The following is a 21,242-nucleotide window of genomic DNA, read 5'->3' as shown; positions in this document are numbered from 1 at the left end:
AGACTTTCTGTAATGGCCGCAAGGGTTTATATTAGACTCGGTCGTTAAGCCACTAACAAATGGGATTTTGTATATTCTGTGTAGGTTAGGATCCTGTGTGTTAGCATACATGAAGGATGAGGGTATCTGTCTCGTTCCTGAGTTGTGGTTGTGGGGTTGATAGATTATGTTCCCACCGTCTGAGTGGATGGCGCTCTCTTGAACACGACAGGAGGCTTATAGGATCTTTATCATCTCGTAACGACGGGAAAGAAAGTCAGCATCATCTCTTTTTTTTCCCCTCTGGCTCTTCTTCCCGTCTTTGCTTGATCCCACGTCTGAGTCTGAGAGGAATTTCTCCGTAGTTTTTTCTTTCTTTTTCTTTTCTTTTTTTTTTCCCCAAGTCGATTGCCGTAATCGCCTTGAGCTATGCACCGTATTGTCGCTGCCACATAGTGACCTTGGCAGTACTGGTTCATGCAGTCATTCTTGTGGTTGTGATTTGCACATTTGTGGATGGTGGGGTTTACACAGGTCCTCAAAGTGCCATTTACCACCTCATTTTCGCCAGTATGATAAGCCAGGCTTGACACCCATTCGCATTCCCATCACACAATGTACAGACATAAAGTTGTAAGTAATGCCCTTGTTCTCTCAACGTTTGGTTCATCCCGTCTTATCTGTGTCTGTCAGGGCTTCCTGTCTTGCATTTTCCAAGATATAGATTACCATAGGATTCTCTCCCTCTCTTTCCACATGCGGGTCAGTGTCTGTGGTAAGCCATGAACACCCTCTGCAGCATCACTTTTCCCATAGTATTTTCCAAGTCACACCCTATATCAAGGTCATCGTCAAGGGTGTCTCTGAAATCATTTCCCGTCGTAATTATTCCCTTAGTATCTTTTTTTTTCCCTCAGTTTTTCTATATCTGGGTTTACATTCCCCCAGTATTCTCTCGTGCTAAGTGCGGTGGGAGCGGTGTTTCCTTGTCCATATATAGAGATGAGGATGACTGTAAAGTTCTCCTTACACGGTATGGGAGTGTTCCCTCCATGTGGCTGATGGTGGAGGGAGGACCTCAAGAAAGACTAAGTAACTGGAGGTGAGGAGGTAGAATACGTGGATAGGAGACGTGATGTTGCAGCAGTAACGCTGGAGGTCAGGAGACGTGTTGTTGCTGCAGTAACGCTGGAGGTCAGGAGACGTGTTGTTGCTGCAGTAACGCTGGAGGTCAGGAGACGTGATGTTGCAGCAGTAACGCTGGAGGTCAGGAGACGTGTTGTTGCTGCAGTAACGCTGGAGGTCAGGAGACGTGATGTTGCAGCAGTAACGCTGGAGGTCAGGAGACGTGTTGTTGCTGCAGTAACGCTGGAGGTCAGGAGACGTGTTGTTGCTGCAGTAACGCTGGAGGTCAGGAGACGTGACGTTGCAGCAGTAACGCTGGAGGTCAGGAGACGTGTTGTTGCTGCAGTAGCGCTGGAGGTCAGGAGACGTGTTGTTGCTGCAGTAACGCTGGAGGTCAGGAGACGGGTTGTTGCTGCAGTAACGCTGGAGGTCAGGAGACGGGTTGTTGCTGCAGTAACGCTGGAGGTCAGGAGACGGGTTGTTGCTGCAGTAACGCTGGAGGTCAGGAGACGGGTTGTTGCAGCAGTAACGCTGGAGGTCAGGAGACGTCATTGTGAGGAAAACATTTCGGAGGAGGATTGTGAGAAGAGCGGTAGTGGTGGACCTCAGGAATGGAAGACCCGGGGTCGTAAATAGAGTGGTGTGTGAGATGCTGAAAAGCGCAGCTGCTGCTGAAATGGGGTTGCAATGTGTGTGTGTGTGTGTGTGTGTGTGTGTGTGTGTGTGTGTGTGTGTGTATGGCAGCGTGGAGAAGTTTTGGTCACGTGCCACGACTGGACGAGGAAATGATAAGTACCATTTTGTAAAGGTGAGGTTAACGTAACTGTAAGAGTCACAAAGGAATGAGTTTTTTTTTGTTTTTTTTCCTAGCATACTTGGCAAGGTTGTTTGGTGGGAGGGTCGTGTTTAAAAGGATCGGTAAACTTCATGTCGGGAAGGGCCACGAGAGATTAGCAAGGCGAAGAAGCAGTGGTAGATACGCAAAACATTTAGAGTTAGGTAGTGGAGAAAGGTCTTCAGTGTAAGAACAAAGTATGTGATAGGCTGTAGAGAAGGTATATGGTAAGGTGTAGTGGGTGGTTAGGTAGTGGTGCCACGCTAGCTAGGTGTAGTGGGTGGTGAGGTGGTGGTGCCACTCTAGCTTGGTGTAGTGGGTGTGTCGGTGCCACAGTTACTATGGGAAGGGTGACTTAATCCAGTGGTGGAGACATGGTTTTTATGGGTGATGATGTATGTTGGTGTAACGAGTCTTGGTAATTGTGATGACGCGGTTGATGTAGTGGTTATACAACTGTTATAGACTGTGTTATTGGTGTGGGGGTGCCTTGGTTAAGGGTGGGTTATGAAGCGATTAGTAGTATATTGTGTAGGGGGAGGGGATTATGTAGAGGCGTATAGTTGGTGTATGTGTTGGTAATAGGTGGTGTGGGTGATGGCGTGAGAATAGCAGTCTGGCGTTGGAGTGCGGGGATGATCGTGCTGGTGATGATGTTGTAATGGGTATGGGAGGGTCGGTGTGGGTGAGGAGGAGGAGGAGGAGGAGCGATGGTTGGCAGTGACGGGTAAGGGTGCGCGCGACGTCCGCCATATTTTACTGCCTCTGCTTGCTGCCACCAACAAAGGGTTGGAGGCCGCGGTTGCCATGGCGACGGCCGCCGTTGCGTGCCTGCCGATACCTTTATACAGCGTCTATTGTGCCACCAGCTAACAATCACTCCCGCACCACAAACAACACTGCTCCCGCTGACTGCCGCCTGCCACCTACCTTCATTTATTGTGAAGGCTCCTCTCTGAATTACACCCGAGCCACACGCCTCTCTCCTGCACACACACACACACACCCACACACCGACGGATTAGCTTCTCTTACGCTTCTGATATTTTCTTTCAACCTTTCTGAAATGATTTGTAGACTTATGACTGGCGACATTGTATCTGAAATGCGTTGTATTAATAGTGCGTAATGTACTGCTGTCCGGGGTAGGAGGGTGAAAGTGGCTGAACTTTTTTTTTTTTCTCTGAATATTGAAAATATATTTTTATGGGATATGGTATTTTTAACATGATGGAAAGTGTGGTTATTGTATCAGGCCCTCGTCGTGTTCATATTATGTGTGTGTGTGTGTGTGTGTGTGTGTGTGTGTAAGGGGTTTTCCTCATAAAATTGCGTGGATTATATATATATATATATATATATATATATATATATATAGCGTATTGCATTCATCCACTTCTCTCTTAGTAAATAGATGACCTGACTTCGTTGTATAGTTTCATATGCTGTTCCTCCGTTTGTGAGGTTCGTCCGCCAGAGAAGTGTTGCGTGTCGACTTCGTTATGTCCACTGGGGAATGTAAGACCCGTGATCATCTCCCTCGTTGCTCATCTGTTTTCTCATAAGGGCGAGTGTATGGCTGCTATCCACGCCTGGCATTACCCCCAGGTACAGTTTTTGTTACCCACCGGTGGAGTCTTTCTGGCAGACGCGTGTGTGTGTGTGTGTGTATCCTCAGTAATCACATTAATACACTCATGTGTTCTGAGTCTATTAATGGACATGTCTCATTTGTATACGTGAAGGTAGTAGTGTAATGAAGTATCATGTTTACCTCTTTGATCATCCTGCCGCTACGATTTTGTGCCAGAGTCCCCGACCTTCCCGAGCAAGTGGTATTTGTATATCTCTTACTTGTGTTGGGTCGTCATTTCCTGCCAACTGTCGATCGATTTTAGGCGGAGGTGAAAAGACTGCAACAAAAGGCAATTGTTCCAGCGGGTATTCCCGAATGCTATGTTGACCCTTAAGTCCCCCTTCACAAAGAGGTTCCATTACGTGGCTGCCAGCCAGACGACATTGACATTCTGGCCTCGCATCAGTGAACCCATCTTCATCAGTTTGCATTTAGTTGGGTTGTATTTCATCAGACACGTATCTGATGTGTACTGGCGCGTGTCTAGTCCTCTTTGGACGTTATTGCAGCCCTCCCGAGTGTTCCTCGTCTATCTTCCACGTTTCACGTCAGGCCCAGACCACATTAGACGGCCGTGATTGGGAGCCCTTGGTAGATGATGAATACGCGCGGCAGCCAGAGTGATCGCTGTAGTGTAGAACGCCAGACTGTCTTAATAGCACTTCTTGACTTGTATATACCCGTCCCCACCCTCCCTCCCTCCCTTCACTCGAGATGACTCCCCGAGCCAACGAAGGAGTTCCTCTCCTCCTGTACTGTCTCGCCCTATTAACACCGGCCTGATGATTATGAGTTGGTAAGGGTGGCTGGTGCCTCGCCAGTGTAGTGTGGTGGTAATGATGATGATGATGATGATGATGATGATGGCTGGTGCCTCACCAGTGTAGTGTGCTGGTAATGATAATGATGATGATGATGGCTGGTGCCTCACCAGTGTAGTGTGCTGGTAATGATAATGATGATGATGATGGCTGATGCCTCACCAGTGTAGTGTGCTGGTGATGATGATCATAATGGTGATGATGATGGTTGGTGCCTCACCAATGTAGTGTGCTGGTGGGGTGATAATGATGATGATGATGATGGTGCCTCACCAGGTAGTGTGCTGGTGGGGTGATAATGAGATGGCCGCGCCGCTACTCCTCCAAAGAAATGATACTCGTTCCTCGCACAATGGCCGTCATTTTTCTGTCTGCTCCTCTTGTAGCCGGCAGTATATTTGTGTGTGTCATTACTAGAAGACATTACATTCCAGACACTGCTGGTGTGGAGGGTGAGGTGATGCTGTTGTTGGAGAACGTTCCAGTTAATGATGGTGGTGGTGGTGGTGGTGGTGGAGAGTGTTTTTATTTGGTGTTACTGCTGGTGCTCCGTGTCGTGTGGCGTTGGTTGGTGTTGTTGGCTGTTGGTAGAGGTGGTTCGTGGTCAGTGTTGGCGTTAGGAGTCGTGTATGATTGGTGTTTGTAACCACATTTCATCTATGAAAGGTTTAGAACCTCTTACACCTCTTCGTGCATGTTTCTAGCACAGGTACTGATCCTTTTGATTGTGTTACTTGCCCGAGCTTAGAACAGGTACGAAACCTTTTATATTCATCACTGATCATAGAGCCTGATGGGGTACACAGGCGGAGGGACACCAGGCCTCAAAGATTACTGACTGTTCGATGCCAGACGGAGGGGGGTCTGTAATCAAGATGACGCGCCCCTCATGGCCCCCCGAAGGTCATAATGTTAGTAATAGATGACAACAGGTTGTGTAATCACGCTAGGCCTGAGCAGCATCATGGTGTGTAATGTGTGAGTAAATATTAGGAAGGGTACAGCTGTGTGAGGGCCGTCCGCGTCGGGTTTGTGTGTAGGAATAGGTGTGTATGTGTGTGTATCAACACTACGCTAGGGCGGTACACGGCGCTGCTGTACCCCAATACTACACGGTACTCGTAATACACACAGTAGTCTTTTGTTATCACGGGATCCCCACGATAACACACGAGCCATCATGATGGTGATGGTGGCGGTGGAGCCAGTGAATGGGGCTGGTCCCGGGTCCATCCTCCTCTTGTTTGTATAGTATTGTCCATCGACCTACCTGCCACCACTCTGTGTTATGGAGTACTCCCAGGGAACACTCTCTCTCTCTCTCTCTCTCTCTCTCTCTCTCTCTCTCTCTCTCTCTCTCTCTCTCTCTCTCTCTCTCTCTCCTATTGTCAAGTGTCACTCCCCTGGCCCCGCCTGGGTAGCTGTCTTTTCTTGATGCCTCTCACACGCATACGTGAGCTCCTGGCTTTCAGTCCACCGACATGCAATCTCTCCCTCTCACACTGAACACTTGACAACACGGAACTCGAACTAATCGTTCATCGTAATCATAATTTTTTCCTGGCAGTCTCTCTCTCTCTCTCTCTCTCTCTCTCTCTCTCTCTCTCTCTCTCTCTCTCTCTCTCTCTCTCTCTCTCATATATATATATATATATATATATATATATATATATATATATATATATATATATATATATATATATATATATATATGTATGTATGTATGTATTACAGCGAAGGAATTCCAGATCTGCTTAGTAGTATGTCTACAAGTGTGTGTGTGTGTGTGTGTGTGTGTGTGTGTGTGTGTGTGTGTGTAGGCCGGCCTGGGCAGCCAGTGTTGGTGGCCGGCCATTGTGGCCCTGATTCCGCCTGTTGTGTGTGGCGCGGGGGGGAGGGTAGGTTGCGTGCTGCTGACGTCATCAGAGGTAAGGTAGGGGTAGGTAGGTAGGACGGGACGGGGAGGGGGGGTGAGGAGGTACCATAGTGGAGGTGTAGCGCCTGACATGCCGGTATAATTAAGCGTGTGAGGTGAGGCAGGTGTCGGGGCCTCCAAGACGTGGGGCGGTGCAGACAATTGATCGTGTGGGGCCAGTGAGAACGGGAGGTCGGGTCCCCGGCCGACACACACACACACACACACACACACACACACACACACACACACACACACACCTCACCACATACGCCACAACATTCCTCGACCGACCTACTGCCCTCTTCCACACACTTGTGTCGCGTCTTCATCCTGGCCTCTGTACTCACGTCATCCTCGCGTCATGTCCTCTCGTCAGCGGACGTCTATTTTTAAGACTTTATTCGGCGGAGTCTTGGTGTAACACCTTGAGCACGACCCTTGGGTCAAATGACCTTTGACCTGACTCTGTAAGGGTCGCGACTGTATACCAAGAGTGCACAGGTCATGTTCAGTGGGTGTTTGTTTATGTGGGGGGATGATGATGATGATGATGATGATGATGATGATGTTGTGGGATCAAGCACAGCGTTGTGGATGATGGATGGTGGCCAGGGGGGGTTGGTGTTTAGCGAGGTATTACTTGATGATCCGTTGGTGCTGTCTGCCTCCCTCCTCCCCGCCTTGACCACCACACGCCCCTGCTGGTATGGTTGAGGGTGGACGGGTGTGCCGGTATACACCAGTGGAGGCAGGATGGACACCTTTAAGCTGGGTAACTAGCTATTCTTTGTGCACACGTGTCTCTGGGTTTGCCTCGTGTGATTATAATGTTTGCTGGAGGTATAATGACCATATCAGACTCAGGATGTCAATACTAACCACTGTGGGCAGTGTAGACACTACGCCAGCCTCTCGTCTGTATATCTTGCTCATAATGTCATGGCGGTTCATGCAGTGAGGAAATTTCCACATCTTTTTCGCACCAACTTCCCCCCCCCCCCTGTTTTTATTTTCTTTAGCATGGTAAATATGTGGCCTCAGCTTCCCAGTAAATATAGGTTGAAGTGCTTGTTGATGCTGCCGTTAGTTATGTAGTTTGGGTGGTTGGCCGAATTACAGCGTGTTATGGGTGTTTATAGTGTTACATGGTATGACAGTGATGATGTTACACAATGACAATTCTGAACAGAGAAGACAAGTGTGTGGACATCATCATCATCATCATCATCATCATCATCATCATCATCACAGCCAGTGTCTCCGCTTAAGCAATCAGAACCCGTCCACAAACACCTTCCCTGTCCAGATGACGCATACGTTATCATCACTAAAGCTGAGGGGTCCTGTGGAATAATCATAGCATGACCCTTTAATATGTTTGACCTTTCTGTATCAACAGACTGGACGTTTATCAGTGTGGTATTACTTCCTTGTCACTTTGGAATGATGGTTCAGTGTTTCCAGCGTGGGGGCTTTTTTTTTTTTTCCACGGAGTCTCCTGTGTTGCTAGGAATGTTATATATGTCGGCCCCGTGGCACGTGCAGATGCCACAGACTTTTGGGGTGGGGAGAGAGAGAGAGAGAGAGAGAGAGAGAGAGAGAGAGAGAGAGAGAGAGAGAGAGAGAGAGAGAGAGAGAGAGAGAGAGAGAATCAGGTCTCTTGGTCACGTCTTCCTCCAGCAGGAGCGCAGATCAGACCCCCAGGCCACGTGTGCCAACCCCAAGCAGGACAGGCCAGGCCCCCAGGCCACGTGTGCCACCCCAAGCAGGACAGGCCAGGCCCCCAGGCCACGTGTGCCACCCCAAGCAGGACAGGTCAGGCCCCCAGGCCACGTCTGCCACCCCAAGCAGGACAGGTCAGGCCCCCGGGCCACGTGTGTCAGCAGTAGCAGCAGGTCTGGGTTTCGTGTGCTTGATAATCTGGCTCAGGTAATGATGTCGTAATGGAGGACCTACCAGTCTCTCAGTACCGCTGACGTCTTACTTCCGCATTGTCGGTGTAGGACTCACTCGTAGCGTACAACACATTCCTGCTGTGTGACGCACTCCTGGGTTATGACACGTTCAGGCCGGGTTTGATGTGGCGTGTCACTCGACCACCGAAATGTTTGTGGACGGTCGATTGACAGCTCCAGTTTATAGGTGGAGAATCGTGTTCTTGACTCGTCACCGCTGTGGCAAACGTCATCCTTTTCCGACACTTTTGCTTCTGAGTGAAGTCTGTGGTCGGTCGGACCCTACAGTAGTGTGGTTTCTCTTTGATCCCTCCGGAATGATCTCTTTTTTTTAAGGTTTACTCTTATCAGGGGCGAGCCAGGCGCAGCAACATGACGTGAGATGTAAATGTTGCGTGGCATGTGACAGAAATTACTGAAAATTAGTGAGTCGCAATATAGCTCCTAAGGACCCATCAACTGGACAGAAGTCTCAAGTGTATTACCAAATCATTAAAGGGAAATATGTCGAATTGATGTCTGTCATTGTGTTAGACGGTACACAGGCCACAATATCTGCTAGTCATCTCAACATTTCCCTAAGTAGCAAGAGGGATTTCTGTCGTCCCCAGTAATTGAGGTATTTGAGGGTAGAAAAAATTTGCCTTCTCTCAAGGTCTTAGTCTGTGTCAAGCTGATCCTCCTTTAACTCTCATGATTTTTCCAGTGGATCGCTCCCAGAAATGGACACTGTTCTTTTGTAGTTTATGTCTTCTGTTGACGAAGTTGTTATGATTACGGTGGGCTCCTCTACAGAGACTGTCACGGAACTTTGGTCTGAGAGAGAGAGAGAGAGAGAGAGAGAGAGAGAGAGAGAGAGAGAGAGAGAGAGAGAGAGAGAGAGAGAGAGATGCCAGAACTACTAGTTCCCAGGGCAAGGGATCCTTTCCCCGTTGGAGGGAACATAAATCCTCTAGTGTACATGATAAAACTAACTTGTTCGAACCTTGTACATCCTTCTCATCTTGTTCCTAGTTTCTCCAGCTTGGTGGATCAAATGACCTAACTCCTGGATCATGATCGTACAGCCATCATACACAAGAGGTGTACCGTCATGCTCAAGGGTCGTTCCGTCGTGCTCAGAGGTCGTATTGTCATGCCTAAGAGATCAGTGATCCAAGGTTAGCTTCGTCAGTGGACTCTGCAAACCCTGCATATTACATCAGCAGTATTTTTGTTCTCCAGTGCCCTCACGGCTTTATCGTAGTGATCGAGCAGCTGTCAGAGGCATTATCTTCCCGGCGTGATGTATGTTCCTCAGGGCGCAGGAGTAGTGAGGCTGTGGTGTGGAGAGGTGGCCACCTTGTAGTACAGCGGTGAGTGACCTGGTGGTGTAGGTAGGGCCGCTCTAGGCCTTGGTCACCTTGCCACTTGCTTCATCATCGTCATCACAGCGGCTGGCCACCCACGTCTCTGTTCTTCACCGCCCCTAGTGAGCACCACAGCAAGTAGGGCTCTAGTCACCCCGCTCCTCTCCGGTATAATCCCTTGGGCGGGGCCATACAGCCCGTAGATATGATGGCCATACCGAAGGGACCTCGTCCTGTTGCTTAGGAGTGGCACCCCTCCTCATCCTGAAAGGGCGCACCCTATTCTGCAACTTTGGTATGTTGCTGAACAGTGAGGGACGGACAGGTTGTAACCCTGCGTCGGACGTTACAATTACAGGTAGGACGTTAGTGTAGCGGCGTGGCCGCCCACCGCGCGCGGCCACACCGGACGCGCGCTACCACCCACAGACCCCGGCCGCGCCCGGCCATGAACCAGGCGATACGATCCTGTCATCAGGCCTGCTCAACATGTGCTTACACTGTACACACGTCATACATAAAGTGTGGTGTGTGAGCAGAGCAGCGTGTGGTGGTGGGCTAGCGGAGGGAGCGGTGGTGGTGGTCAGTGTGTAAGGGTGAGGCAAGTCGGGCACTACCTCCTTCTACCTTGAACGACTGGCGAGGCGGACTGCACTGTCTTCACTTCGATTTCACTTTACTCACTCTCTCCTCAGCAGCCCACTTGGTGTGGCGTGGGCTGGACGGTATGGGTACTGGACATGCTTGGTCTGAGCCGATGGAAGAAGATAGGGATATGAGTGACGTGGTTGTGACTTAAGGACAGTCATCTCACTAGTACACATGGGATGATCCGCCCTTACGAAGGGCTGATCAGTCATCACTTACCCATAGATTTTGGACTGGTATTTGACCTTTGATAACTGTGTTGTAACAGTGGAGGACACGAGATGGTTGACCTGTCATTATCTCGGGTCTCCCATGTGTTATAACACAGTAATGACAGGTCAGACGATAGTTAAAGTAGAAATCTGTCTTGGGTTAAGTGAAGAGTTCGTAATTCATGGGTGAGGAGGATATGTTGGGTTGAGACATGTTGGCCGACGTGTCTGGTGTCAGGCTGTTGTCAGTCGTGTGGGTTGGGGAGGTCTCCTGCAGACGGGGCTCCCTTGGGATGGCTGAAGCTGTGGTGGCTCCTGCACCAGGTCATTGTCACGCCCGCTGCCTCACTCACACACTTCACACCGACCGACTTATTATCATCTTACTGTTACGAATCTTCCTCAAATCGTCAGTTGAAATATCTTACTCTTAGGAATCTTCCTCAAATCGTCAGTTGAAATTTATGTTGTGATTTCGTCTTTGTATTCCAGCCAGCGTGGCATCAGCCAAGGAAATTCTGTTTATCATTTTTATTTACTACGCCATCTGGAGGTTATCGTCACCTGTTTATACGACACACCCACCTGTGGTATCAGTGTGGGAAGAGATGTGGCACCAAGAGACACAAGAGTATTGAATATCTTGTATATGATAGTGGTTTGGGCGGGGGGTGTGGGGGAGGGCAGGGTTGGGCGGCGGCCACCCAACTAGTGGCGGGCGGCGGCGGGCGGCACACTGCCTCCTGGTGACCCAATGTTCAACACTGACGTTGATGCCCGTCTCTCCATGGCCTCCTCTGTCAATGTAACGTCGCTGGCGTCTCACACACCCCCTCAGGAATGTTACGTCTTGTGTGAAGGTATCGTGAATGCCCGGGGAGATGACCAGCCTGTGTTGACGTGAGACCTGGCATCGGCCGGCCACCTGTTGTCTGGCCCGCCAGGCTCGCCCTCCAAGGGGTTACTCCTGTGGTCTTCCCTGCCCGGCTTTGCTCCTCCTCCACCTCCCCCAGTTCACTCCACCTCACCGTTTCTTGCGTCCCCTGAGTCTGGTGTCCTCCTCTCAACTTGTCATTCCCAACACTGCACCAGTCTTCATGATAGTAATCCTAACCCATATGTCTTCACCCACCTCACTACCCGCCCAGCCACCCACAGCCGTGCCCTCTACCCACAACTTCCTCCCACACCCGCCTTCCCCAGGCTTTACGACGCTACACTCGTCTAAATTCAAACCTAAAATATCAGTAAACACTGGATGACAATTTCACCCCAACTCTTATGGTAATGTTATCATGTTGATTCTCGACGACTGTTAGAATAGAAATGAGAGGCGGTGACCTTTGACCCTTTAGTACCGCAAATGACGCTGAAAGCGAAGAGGGAGCGGTGGGGGGTTAGGGGAGGGAGTTTGATGTAGTGGTGGACCCAAGTTACTTGCTAGGGACGGGGCGGGGTAGGGAAGTTTGGTGTAGTGCGCCAAGTTACTCGAGGCGGGGGGACAATATCTGGTCGCTCACCGGTGGTAATACGAAGAAAGAATGAGGGCCATTGATTCCTCGCTGGCAGGTGCAAGACACGTGAGGAAGTTGCGAGATGTTCGACGGAGTGTTGAGGAGATGATGTGGAAGGCCAGGCACAGCATGTGATGTTATGCGAAAGATTACAGATGTATTGACGTTCCCTTGGCATTTAGCCGACCACAGTCTGTCATTTGACATTTTCTTTCTGTAGACGGTGTGGGATGACTACCCATGACCCGCTGCCTCCTTCCCGCCTCACTACCCGTCACCCACTGTCTCGTTTTTACCTCACTACCCGTCACCCACTGTGTCCTTCCCTCCACACTATCCGTCACCTGTCTCTTTCCTCCCTCACCCCCAGTCACCCACTCTGTCTTCATCCTCCTTCGCTACCCGTCACCCACTGTCTCCTTCCTCCCTCACCACCCGTCACCCACAGTCTTCATCCTCCTTCGCTACCCGTCACCAACTGTCTCCTTCCCCCCTCACCCCCCCGTCACCCACTGTCTCCATCCTCCCTCACCACCCGTCACCCACTGTCTCCTTCCCATCAGACGTCCCTGGATAACTCGTCATCTCCCCGTGCCTGCAGTCCGTCAAGACAATGGTTCCGTGCAGGTGGCGCCTGACTCACAGCGCATGACTGGGGTGTTGGGGGGCCACAAGGTCGATGGTGGCGTCATCACTCATGCATTAATCACGGTGCTTGTGATTCATGCACTGATTCCAGGGTGCGAGTGGCGGGAGGCAGCGGCCAGGGGGCAAGACACGCTAACGCTGCCCGACGCACACACCTGCCTGGCCTGCCTCCTGCTGCCCTTCACCACCCTCACACATTCCTGCATAACCCACACCTAGTGACACCTCACTCATGAAATGTGCGCTGAATGAGGACCGCGCTCGCTGTCCGGAGGAGAGAGAGAGAGAGAGAGAGAGAGAGAGAGAGAGAGAGAGAGAGAGAGAGAGAGAGAGGAATTCGAACTGGGGAGCAATTAAGAGAGGTGATAGACGTGGCAACTCTCTGAAACTGAGGGACCAGCAGAAACAGGAACGTATCGTTATGACAGACGTAGAGTTGTAAACTCCCTGAGTAGGATTGTATGATCCTTGAGCGAGCACAGACAGCCTGGTCGCAGACCGAGCTGTGGGGGAAGAAGACCTCGGAAACCATCGTAAATATTACACTGACATGACTGACCTTCAGCGCCAAAAGCCAGGCCGTCAAGCTCAAGGACGTGCCGTCGTTCTCCAGGGTTGAATCATCGTATGAAAGCGTTGGTTTACTTCAGCACAAACGGTAAAAGCTTGGCGGTGCGAAGAACATGTGGAAGATATGATATCGTAAGGCGCTCAGTGAGAGGACACACATCGAGGGAAGCGTCGTTCGTAAAGAAGAAAATCCTATGGGCAAAATGTCTGGGGAACATATACAGACCCAAGGCACGTCCCACAACACCTGGGCGAGGCGACCAAGAGTACCAGACAGTGTGACAGTCGGACGGTGTAGGGCAGTTATACCTACGTGGCTTGGTAGTAGAGGGAACTGATGTTTGGAGACTGCTTCGCGTATGTTCAGCAGGAGTTGCTCAAACACCTTGCCCCCAGTGAGGGACTCGCATCGGTTATTTTCTGATGGTTAGACTGGGACCGACCCTACTGGTAAGGGAACCTAAATTTGTAGGTCTTCTCCGACGGTATACGATGGGAACACACCGTAGGTATGGCTTCCCTAATTGTTTTAATAGCATACAGTCCTCAGAAATGATATGATGAACTGGATGTTACTAGTGCCAGATAAACAAGCTGGGCTGGGTAGTGGTGTCCAGTAATGGAGAAATTCAACAGTGGCGTCATTAACTGGCAGCGCATACGTCTACACGCAGAAATAGATCCTTTTTTTGGAGTGTTCACCTACCGCGGGGTTGATTGGCAACTCCTGAGATCAGCTTGTGGAGACGAACCATGTAAGTATAAGTGTTCAGGCGAACTTCCTGCACCACTGAACCCAGTGGAGCCGAGGCTCGGCTTGATGCACCAATACATACTGGATCTCGTCGTCATAGTAGCGCTACTCCTTTCTAGAGTGACAGACTTGAGTTGAATACAAGCTAGATGTTGTGTGGAGCAGACGTGAAACGTAGGGGAAAGCAAAATGGATATCAGACGACCAAGTCTGTTCAACCTTTCTCTGGCAAATTTTCACAACACCGTGATAGGGTCCCTGGTCTTGTCCACATCACAACTGCTGTGCTTCGTGCAAGGTTTACCGGACCAGCCAGACCACAAAAGACACTTACGACAGGCTATGCACCCTCACCCTGGTAGACCAGGTTATCTGTGGGGAAGCTTGGTCACAATGTGAGCTCCAGGGGTCAGAAGACAGCCCCAGGACCCACTGAAGTCATCTTTATGTTATGGTATTGTATGACTCCTCCCTCACCCCACACTGTCGTCTCTCTTCATCATCTTTATTCCCATTTCTCCTTTTCTCTGTCTGTCATGTTGAGTCCCTCCTTCAGTGGGCGACCATATTACATTCGTTGTCATTCTCGGTTGTCTGCAAATGCATCTTCCAAAGTATTATATATGAGCAGGATCATATGTGACGTGTGGTGCTCAGTAGACTGGTCATTTATTATGTGTTTTCCTGAGTGGTGGCTGTATGTTGCAGGTCCCTTCCCGGCCGACGCTGCTGCCGGAGCTGGGAGCCGGCGACATGACCAAGCTGTGCAACCACCGCCGGAAGCTGGCCATCGCCTTCACTCACCACCTTCACAACAATGCGAAAAAAGGTAAGTCAAACCTGGTCACTGCCTTCAGTATAGCCAGGGTCGTCGTCACCCGGGGCTGAAACTCTCATGTGTTCGTGGTGGTGGAGGTAAGTGGTTGTCCATGTTTGGGGGCCTCTGCTCCAGCCTGGAGGTCAGGTGGTGGTCAGTGTGGTGGCCTGTCTACATATGTATGTACACTGTAGGACAATAGACCCATCCGACTGTCCCAGACTTTGCTTGGGGGCCATTATATATCTCCCAGGCCTCAGTCTCTTGTCACATTTGTAGCTGCATGCAACCCTCCCTGCCACCAGCCACTGAGGAATGTCCTCCTTGAACGTGACTCACGCCAGCCAGTGACAACCGTCGTCACCCATCACCACTGGTGTACATCCACGTTGTGACGTAAAGAAGGTGGGGGAAAAAATGGGTAAGTTTACCTGATATGCTTCGGGTTTCTACTCCACTTACAACAAGCTCTCCGGGGTTTATACAAACCTGCGACATTTTCTGTAACGTTTGTGTAAATACAAACGTATACATGTTGGAAAAAAAATGTCAGGAAAAATGTGATTTCAATCATGCTGGAAGTACCTGTAGGGCTATAGTGCTAGGGAGGAGGGTGACACGGATCTCAGGTAGCACCAAGGCTAGGGAGGAGGGTGACACAGACCTTCAGGGCCACAGGGCTGGGGAGGAGGGTGACACAGACCTTCAGGGCCACAATGCTGGGGAGGAGGGTGACACAGACCTTCAGGGCCACAATGCTGGGGAGGAGGGTGACACAGACCTTCAGGGCCACAATGCTGGAGAGGATTGTGACACAGACCTGTGCCGCGCCGTGCGTGCGTGTGTTTGTGTCACGTGTGGACACCACTAGTGTGGGGACTATGGTCACCCAGACCACTAGGGAGGGAGGGAGGAAGAGCAGCACATTTGTGGAGTCAGCTTTTCCCAGATGACCAGAAAATCTGAATATTTCCAGAAATATTGACGACAGACAGAATTTTACGAATTTCTGGAGGAACTTGGGGAAATCTCCAGGAATTCCAGACATTCCCGAGCATGACCTCATGTTGGGAGGACTGGCCGGGTATGTGGCACGTGCTGTGGACGACAGGTCTCACCACACAACTTGCAACCATCATCACACAGACTATCACCTTCACTGAGCTAGACTGTGGCGTTGGTGACACTGCTCAGGCGAGGGGTAGAACGCGGTGTTTCTGGGTGTTGTTGTTCGCTGTCTGTGTAATTGTTGTCGTGGTAATGTTCAGGAATATTGTGTTGCTCAGGAAGTAATGGGACGTACGTGAGTGTATGTGTAGGACAGTGGTGGGTGTGGGGGCACACGTGTGTGGGGTGTAGTGTAGAGGGCGGGTGAGAGTGGTTCAGTAGTAGTGTAATAACGTATGTATGATGGGCGCCAGCCACCTGCTGACTCATGGTGCACTCCACACGCTCACAACCTGCCCTCCCTCCCTCCCTAACTCCCCTCCTCCACACCCTCCCCCTTTCCCTGGCTCCCCTCCTCTCATCCTCCTCCAGTTCTTTCCTCTCTCCCTTCCTCACCTCCTCCACACCTTCCCTCTCCTCCTTTGCTTTCAGTCCTCCACTCCCTCCACTTCTCTCCCTCGCTTCCCTTCACCTTTCCTTTCCTCCCTCCACTCCCCCGCTCCCTCCTCGCTACTCGACACTTTTACTTTAGCCTCACACTCTCTGCTTTGATTCAGCATTTTTGTTTTGTTTCTCCTTATATACATAAACGGTCGTGTGCAAGCTCTTCAAGTGTATAACATGTAAACACTCCGCAGCACACGAGAACTACCAGGCTCCACACGGAACCAGTTGCTCGACAAAATACAACCATCATGATTGTGTGTACCTTGTGTGGCACGAGAGACACACGTGGGGTGGGGGTATGGTGCTGGGGAGTCGGATGGGTTAGTGACAGTCCTCAGTGGCCAGCTTCTGGCCTTCTCACACAGTATGTGTACCTGTATCACCTGGTGTATATGTCGTCATCACCTGGAGAGCAATAGATGGAGCTGTACCCCACCAACCTGGGCACCACAGTGTGATGGGGTAACATCAGGTGGAGATATAGCCCACCGCCAGGCCACCTCAGTGTGCTGGATAACACCAGCCCTAACCTCGAGTCACTGTTTTGGGAAGTATATGTTTATGTTTACGAGGGTGGGTGTGTTGTGTGGTGTGAGTGCACAGGTGTTGCAGGGGGCCACATGGTGGAGACCATGATGTTTGTACCTTTATCCCAGGTGTGGCCTCGTCCCCCACATCACAGGAGTTGTTGACCTCCCTCCTGCTGCAGTTGCCGTTGCAGTTTTCTCCCTCAGTAGGAGGGTCGTGTCGTGGTGCAGGGGTCGTGTGTTTTACACCCACTCACAAACGCTGCGGCTACACCGGCACACGACCGCTACCCGCGTGACAGTAGAGGTGTAGCACAGGCCAGCCACGTCTCCTGACGCGGCCGCCTCTGGTTCCACTGAAGCTTGAGGCTAAAGCTCCTGCTCTCTACCATCTGGCTCAGTGTGGCTCTGACCTCCAGCCCTCCGCTATACTGAACGTTGTGTAGTAGACCAGCCAGGTGAGGGAAGGGTGTGAGGAGGAGAAGATCGGGGTAGATCGCCCTAGGTGCGAGTGTAGTGATGACACTACACAGACAACTCCTCCACCTGAGCTCTTAGGCTTCACTGTCCAGTAAAATTGCCCCATTTTGGTGACCAGCGACAGGTGTTAGTGTGGGGGACAGATGTTGTTTCTCTCAGGGAGAATGTGCAACTCATCGGTGGAGAGGAGAGACAATGGTTCACCCTGTAGTGGCCAGCTGACCCAACACGTGACAGGAACTGAGTGAGACAGACACCCTCAGGTGACCCACACCACCAACCACCCTACCAAGTCTCCCAGTAACAACGATACAGAAACTGTATGATACTTATTCTAGCGCGGGCCATTCTAGTAAACGAGAGAGAAATGGCGACGGGTTAGGGAAAGGCGTGAAGCTTAAACTCGTATGTACCGAGATAAGATAAGGGACCTGTGAGCCTTGGCATCTCTGCCAGGGATTCCAACAGGGGTACAACACAAGACACGAGTGCAAGAAACCTCGCTCAAAACTGGGCGGCCAAGTGCAACAGTTGTGCAACACCTCTCACGCCAGCAGCCATCGAGCATGGTAACACAAAAGTTCTCACCAAGTGGCACAGGGAGTGGTGGTGGTGCACACGGTGGGTGTGGACGGCATGTTGGCCAGCACACCCAGCAAAGGACTCCCGAGTACAGCATCAGTAGCCACGGTGAGGAGGAGGGAGTGTGAGGGAGATGAGAATGATGATGGGGAGTGTGAGGGAGAGATGGGATGATGGTGGGGGAAGTGTGAGGGAGAGGAGGGTGGTTATGGAGGAGTATGAGGGAGAGAGAGAGAGAGAGAGAGAGAGAGAGAGAGAGAGAGAGAGAGAGAGAGAGAGAGAGAGATGGTTGGGGATGTTGATAATTGTGAGGGAGATAGTAGGTGTTGTTTTTAAGGGTTTGTGTAATGCTGGTATAGATGGCATTATTAAGGAGCAAGTATTTTAAGGTCAAAGATACGATGTTACATTGTCATAGTGTTGGCTCTGCGGAAAGAACTGTCAGTAGTCAAGTGGTGTTGGAAGGTTGGCGAGAGAGCAGACAGGGAGATACGACTCCCGAGGTTTTAGTATGTAATGTCATACGCCATAGTAGCGTATGGTAATGATGCTGTGTGTGTGTGTGTGTGTGGGAAGCAGGGTGAGGATTATTCTGGTGCTCACCACATCAGACGCCACCATGACCGTCATCTACGTACAGCTGTGTGCTAGCGCTTCCCAGAACCGTGTAACTTATACAGTGGTTGATGAGTTCTGTGGAAGTTTTATGTTGCAACCCACCGCTTGCTTTGCGCTCGCACCCCCCTCCCCCTCCAGGAAAGCACGCTGCCTCTGGCCAGAGGAGTGGATGGCTTGCCTCAGGGGAGGTTGTTGAGGTGGCTTGGCTCAGGGGAGGTCGTCGGGGCGACTTGGGTGAAGGGAGGCTGTTGGGGGCGACTTGGGTGAGGGGAGGAGAATGTTGGGGGTGGGCGACTTGGGTAAGGCGAGGGTGGTGGGGGGTGTGTTGGCTGTGGGCCAGACAACAGTAATACACAACAAGACTGCAAGATACAGATACAGGCCGCACGTTACACTCTCTTACAGAATTGTCCAATGTCTTTTGTCTCCGCCATTGCCCAGCAACGACAGCAAAGACATTTCACTTAACCCTATGTATAAATGACCTGGTGACGGGGGCCTGGGCAGTCTTTGATACAGTCACAAGACCTCGTATGGATCTGACGTAAAATCTCCTGGGTGTGCTGCACAGTATGGCGGGTTTAGACTCGACTGAAGATCTTCCTCCTTTGCAGGCAAGTTTTGACATCATGGCTGGGGTTCGAGGAGGGTAGAATGAGCAACTAGTTGCCCAGGGGTCTTCATTCAAGTTTTGAGAGAGAGAAAAAAAATGTGTTTTATTAGTGTTACAAGGCTGTTGCAACAGCTGATCTAACACCTGGCTTAATGGGAAGTGAGAGCGAGCTGTTTGGTCTTTAACTTCATTGACAGCACGATACACTGTCATATAAACTGCAGTGGTTGTTGATCTTGTCATACGTACACTGCAATAAGTGTCACGGTTGCAGTAGTCTGTCCTGTTCGTGTTTAGTTGTATGTCACAACTGTATATGTAGGCTTTCATGCAGTGCACACGTGTGGTGTAATGGTTTTCAGTCTTAGAAAGTCGTGTTGTGCTCTGATGTCCAGGTTGTATTTGGTAGGAGTGGTGACTGTTGGGGGGGAGCAAGGTGACCGGTCAATCACTCTCGTAAATCGGGCTTCCTCAGCATCCACAGATGATGCTGTACAAGTGTGAGGAACTGAGGGAATGTTGTAATGATTGTCCAGGTGGTTGTAAGCCAAGAGAAATAAACAGATCTGTGTTCAAGAACAATGATATCTGCAATGGGTACTTTATAAGAATCGTGGATCACATTTAGAGATGCTTTAGTCTACTCCATTTCAGTAGATGACAGGAATTATCCAGATGGCCATCAAGGTGGACTTTTTGTCTACAAAGTAGACTTTTTGTCTACTCGGGAGTCAGAGAGATATCAGAAGCAACATGGAGACCTAACTAACACCAGATTCACAAACAGTGTCCACTATATTTATAATGTCAGTGTCACCAGCAGTAGGGGGTAGGGAATGTTAGGCACATCCGTACATAAACACAGCCTCACAGACTGACTGTGTACACTTAACAGACCACTGCCCATCCTTCCTCAGGGGTATGTGTAACGTGTGTTATGAGGAGAGGTTGAATACACCCAAACATCTCAGAAGGAAGGGAAATAAAAGATACACCGCGAGGATTCTGAAGGTCGAACCCCTGTGTAAGCAGGGGTTATAAAGTGAGTGTCCTCAGTTCTCCCAGCTCCCTCCAGCACCGTGCAAAGTGCAGTTGATGTCGGCGAAGACAAACAAATGTGCGAGTTACAAAGGCATGCAAATTACAGCAAAACAAAAACTAAAGGTCATGTTCTTGGGTCAAGAAAATGTCCCAAACAGCATCGCACATTACCGTCCAGCTGATCAAGAGAATATCACGCGTCGCTCAAAGAGACCTGCAGGAATATGACGACACTAGTTTAGTGAGCGGATAAACATTCACCAGATGACGACCCGAGGGGACTCCTCACATAGTACTGGCCAGGCCAGGCCACAGGGATATCAGAAATCACTTTGGCTCCGGCCGACTCTGGGAAAAGTCATTGACAGCATGATGTTGCGTTCTGCACCACGACTAGACTCGTACACACCCCGCCTCTCTCTCTCTCTCTCTCTCTCTCTCTATATATATATATATATATATATATATATATATATATATATATATATATAGTCAGACCAAGGGCGTATCTGTCCAGCTAGGATGGTGTGTCTGTAGTGATATAAGCAGCCAATGGTCACACTTAGTAAAAACGAAGTCCACAGCTGCTCTCCCGCTGTGCCTCATGCTAACGTGATACTGGTCAGGCGGCCCCACACAACCCACGTGTCAGCCTTCGTGAACTACAGTAGAATCACAACTGTGCTCCGGTTGGCTGACTCGATCCTGCTGGTCGACCAAAGGAACGGTATGGCATGACACCCTTTTTTTTTTCCCCCACCCCGGTAAGGATTTGGGCTGTGTCCTGCAGCATATACCACACCAGTCGGGTAATGTTGGGAGAGGTGCGGCGTCGGTGCAGGTCCTTACCCAGGGAGACGGTTGGTTGGTGGTCGCACGAGACGAGAAGACACAGCCCAGACTCAGTGTACGGTAGAGGTGTGAGGCAGGCCAGCTGTACATTGCAAGCCTCACACTCACACACACACACATTCCGTCACTGTCCA

General features: G+C 50.4%; 1 protein-coding gene across 2 annotated transcripts in view; it reads left to right on the top strand.

Moving 5' to 3' along the window:
* The window catches only part of LOC139758756 (uncharacterized), a 201,136-nt gene that overhangs the window by 102,530 nt on the left and 77,364 nt on the right, over positions 1–21,242 (top strand). For both annotated transcript variants that reach the window (XR_011714913.1, XM_071680513.1), the window contains one exon: positions 14,673–14,793. Coding sequence is in view for 1 of the 2 variants with exons in the window: in XM_071680513.1 (XP_071536614.1) it covers positions 14,673–14,793 (121 nt within the window). In the remaining variant the exon portion in view is untranslated. The remainder of the gene's footprint in view (positions 1–14,672; positions 14,794–21,242) is intronic.

The sequence above is a fragment of the Panulirus ornatus genome, chromosome 31 (assembly GCF_036320965.1).
Source record: "Panulirus ornatus isolate Po-2019 chromosome 31, ASM3632096v1, whole genome shotgun sequence".
NCBI lineage: Eukaryota > Metazoa > Arthropoda > Malacostraca > Decapoda > Palinuridae > Panulirus > Panulirus ornatus.
This window is presented reverse-complemented; position numbering and strand designations above follow the sequence as displayed.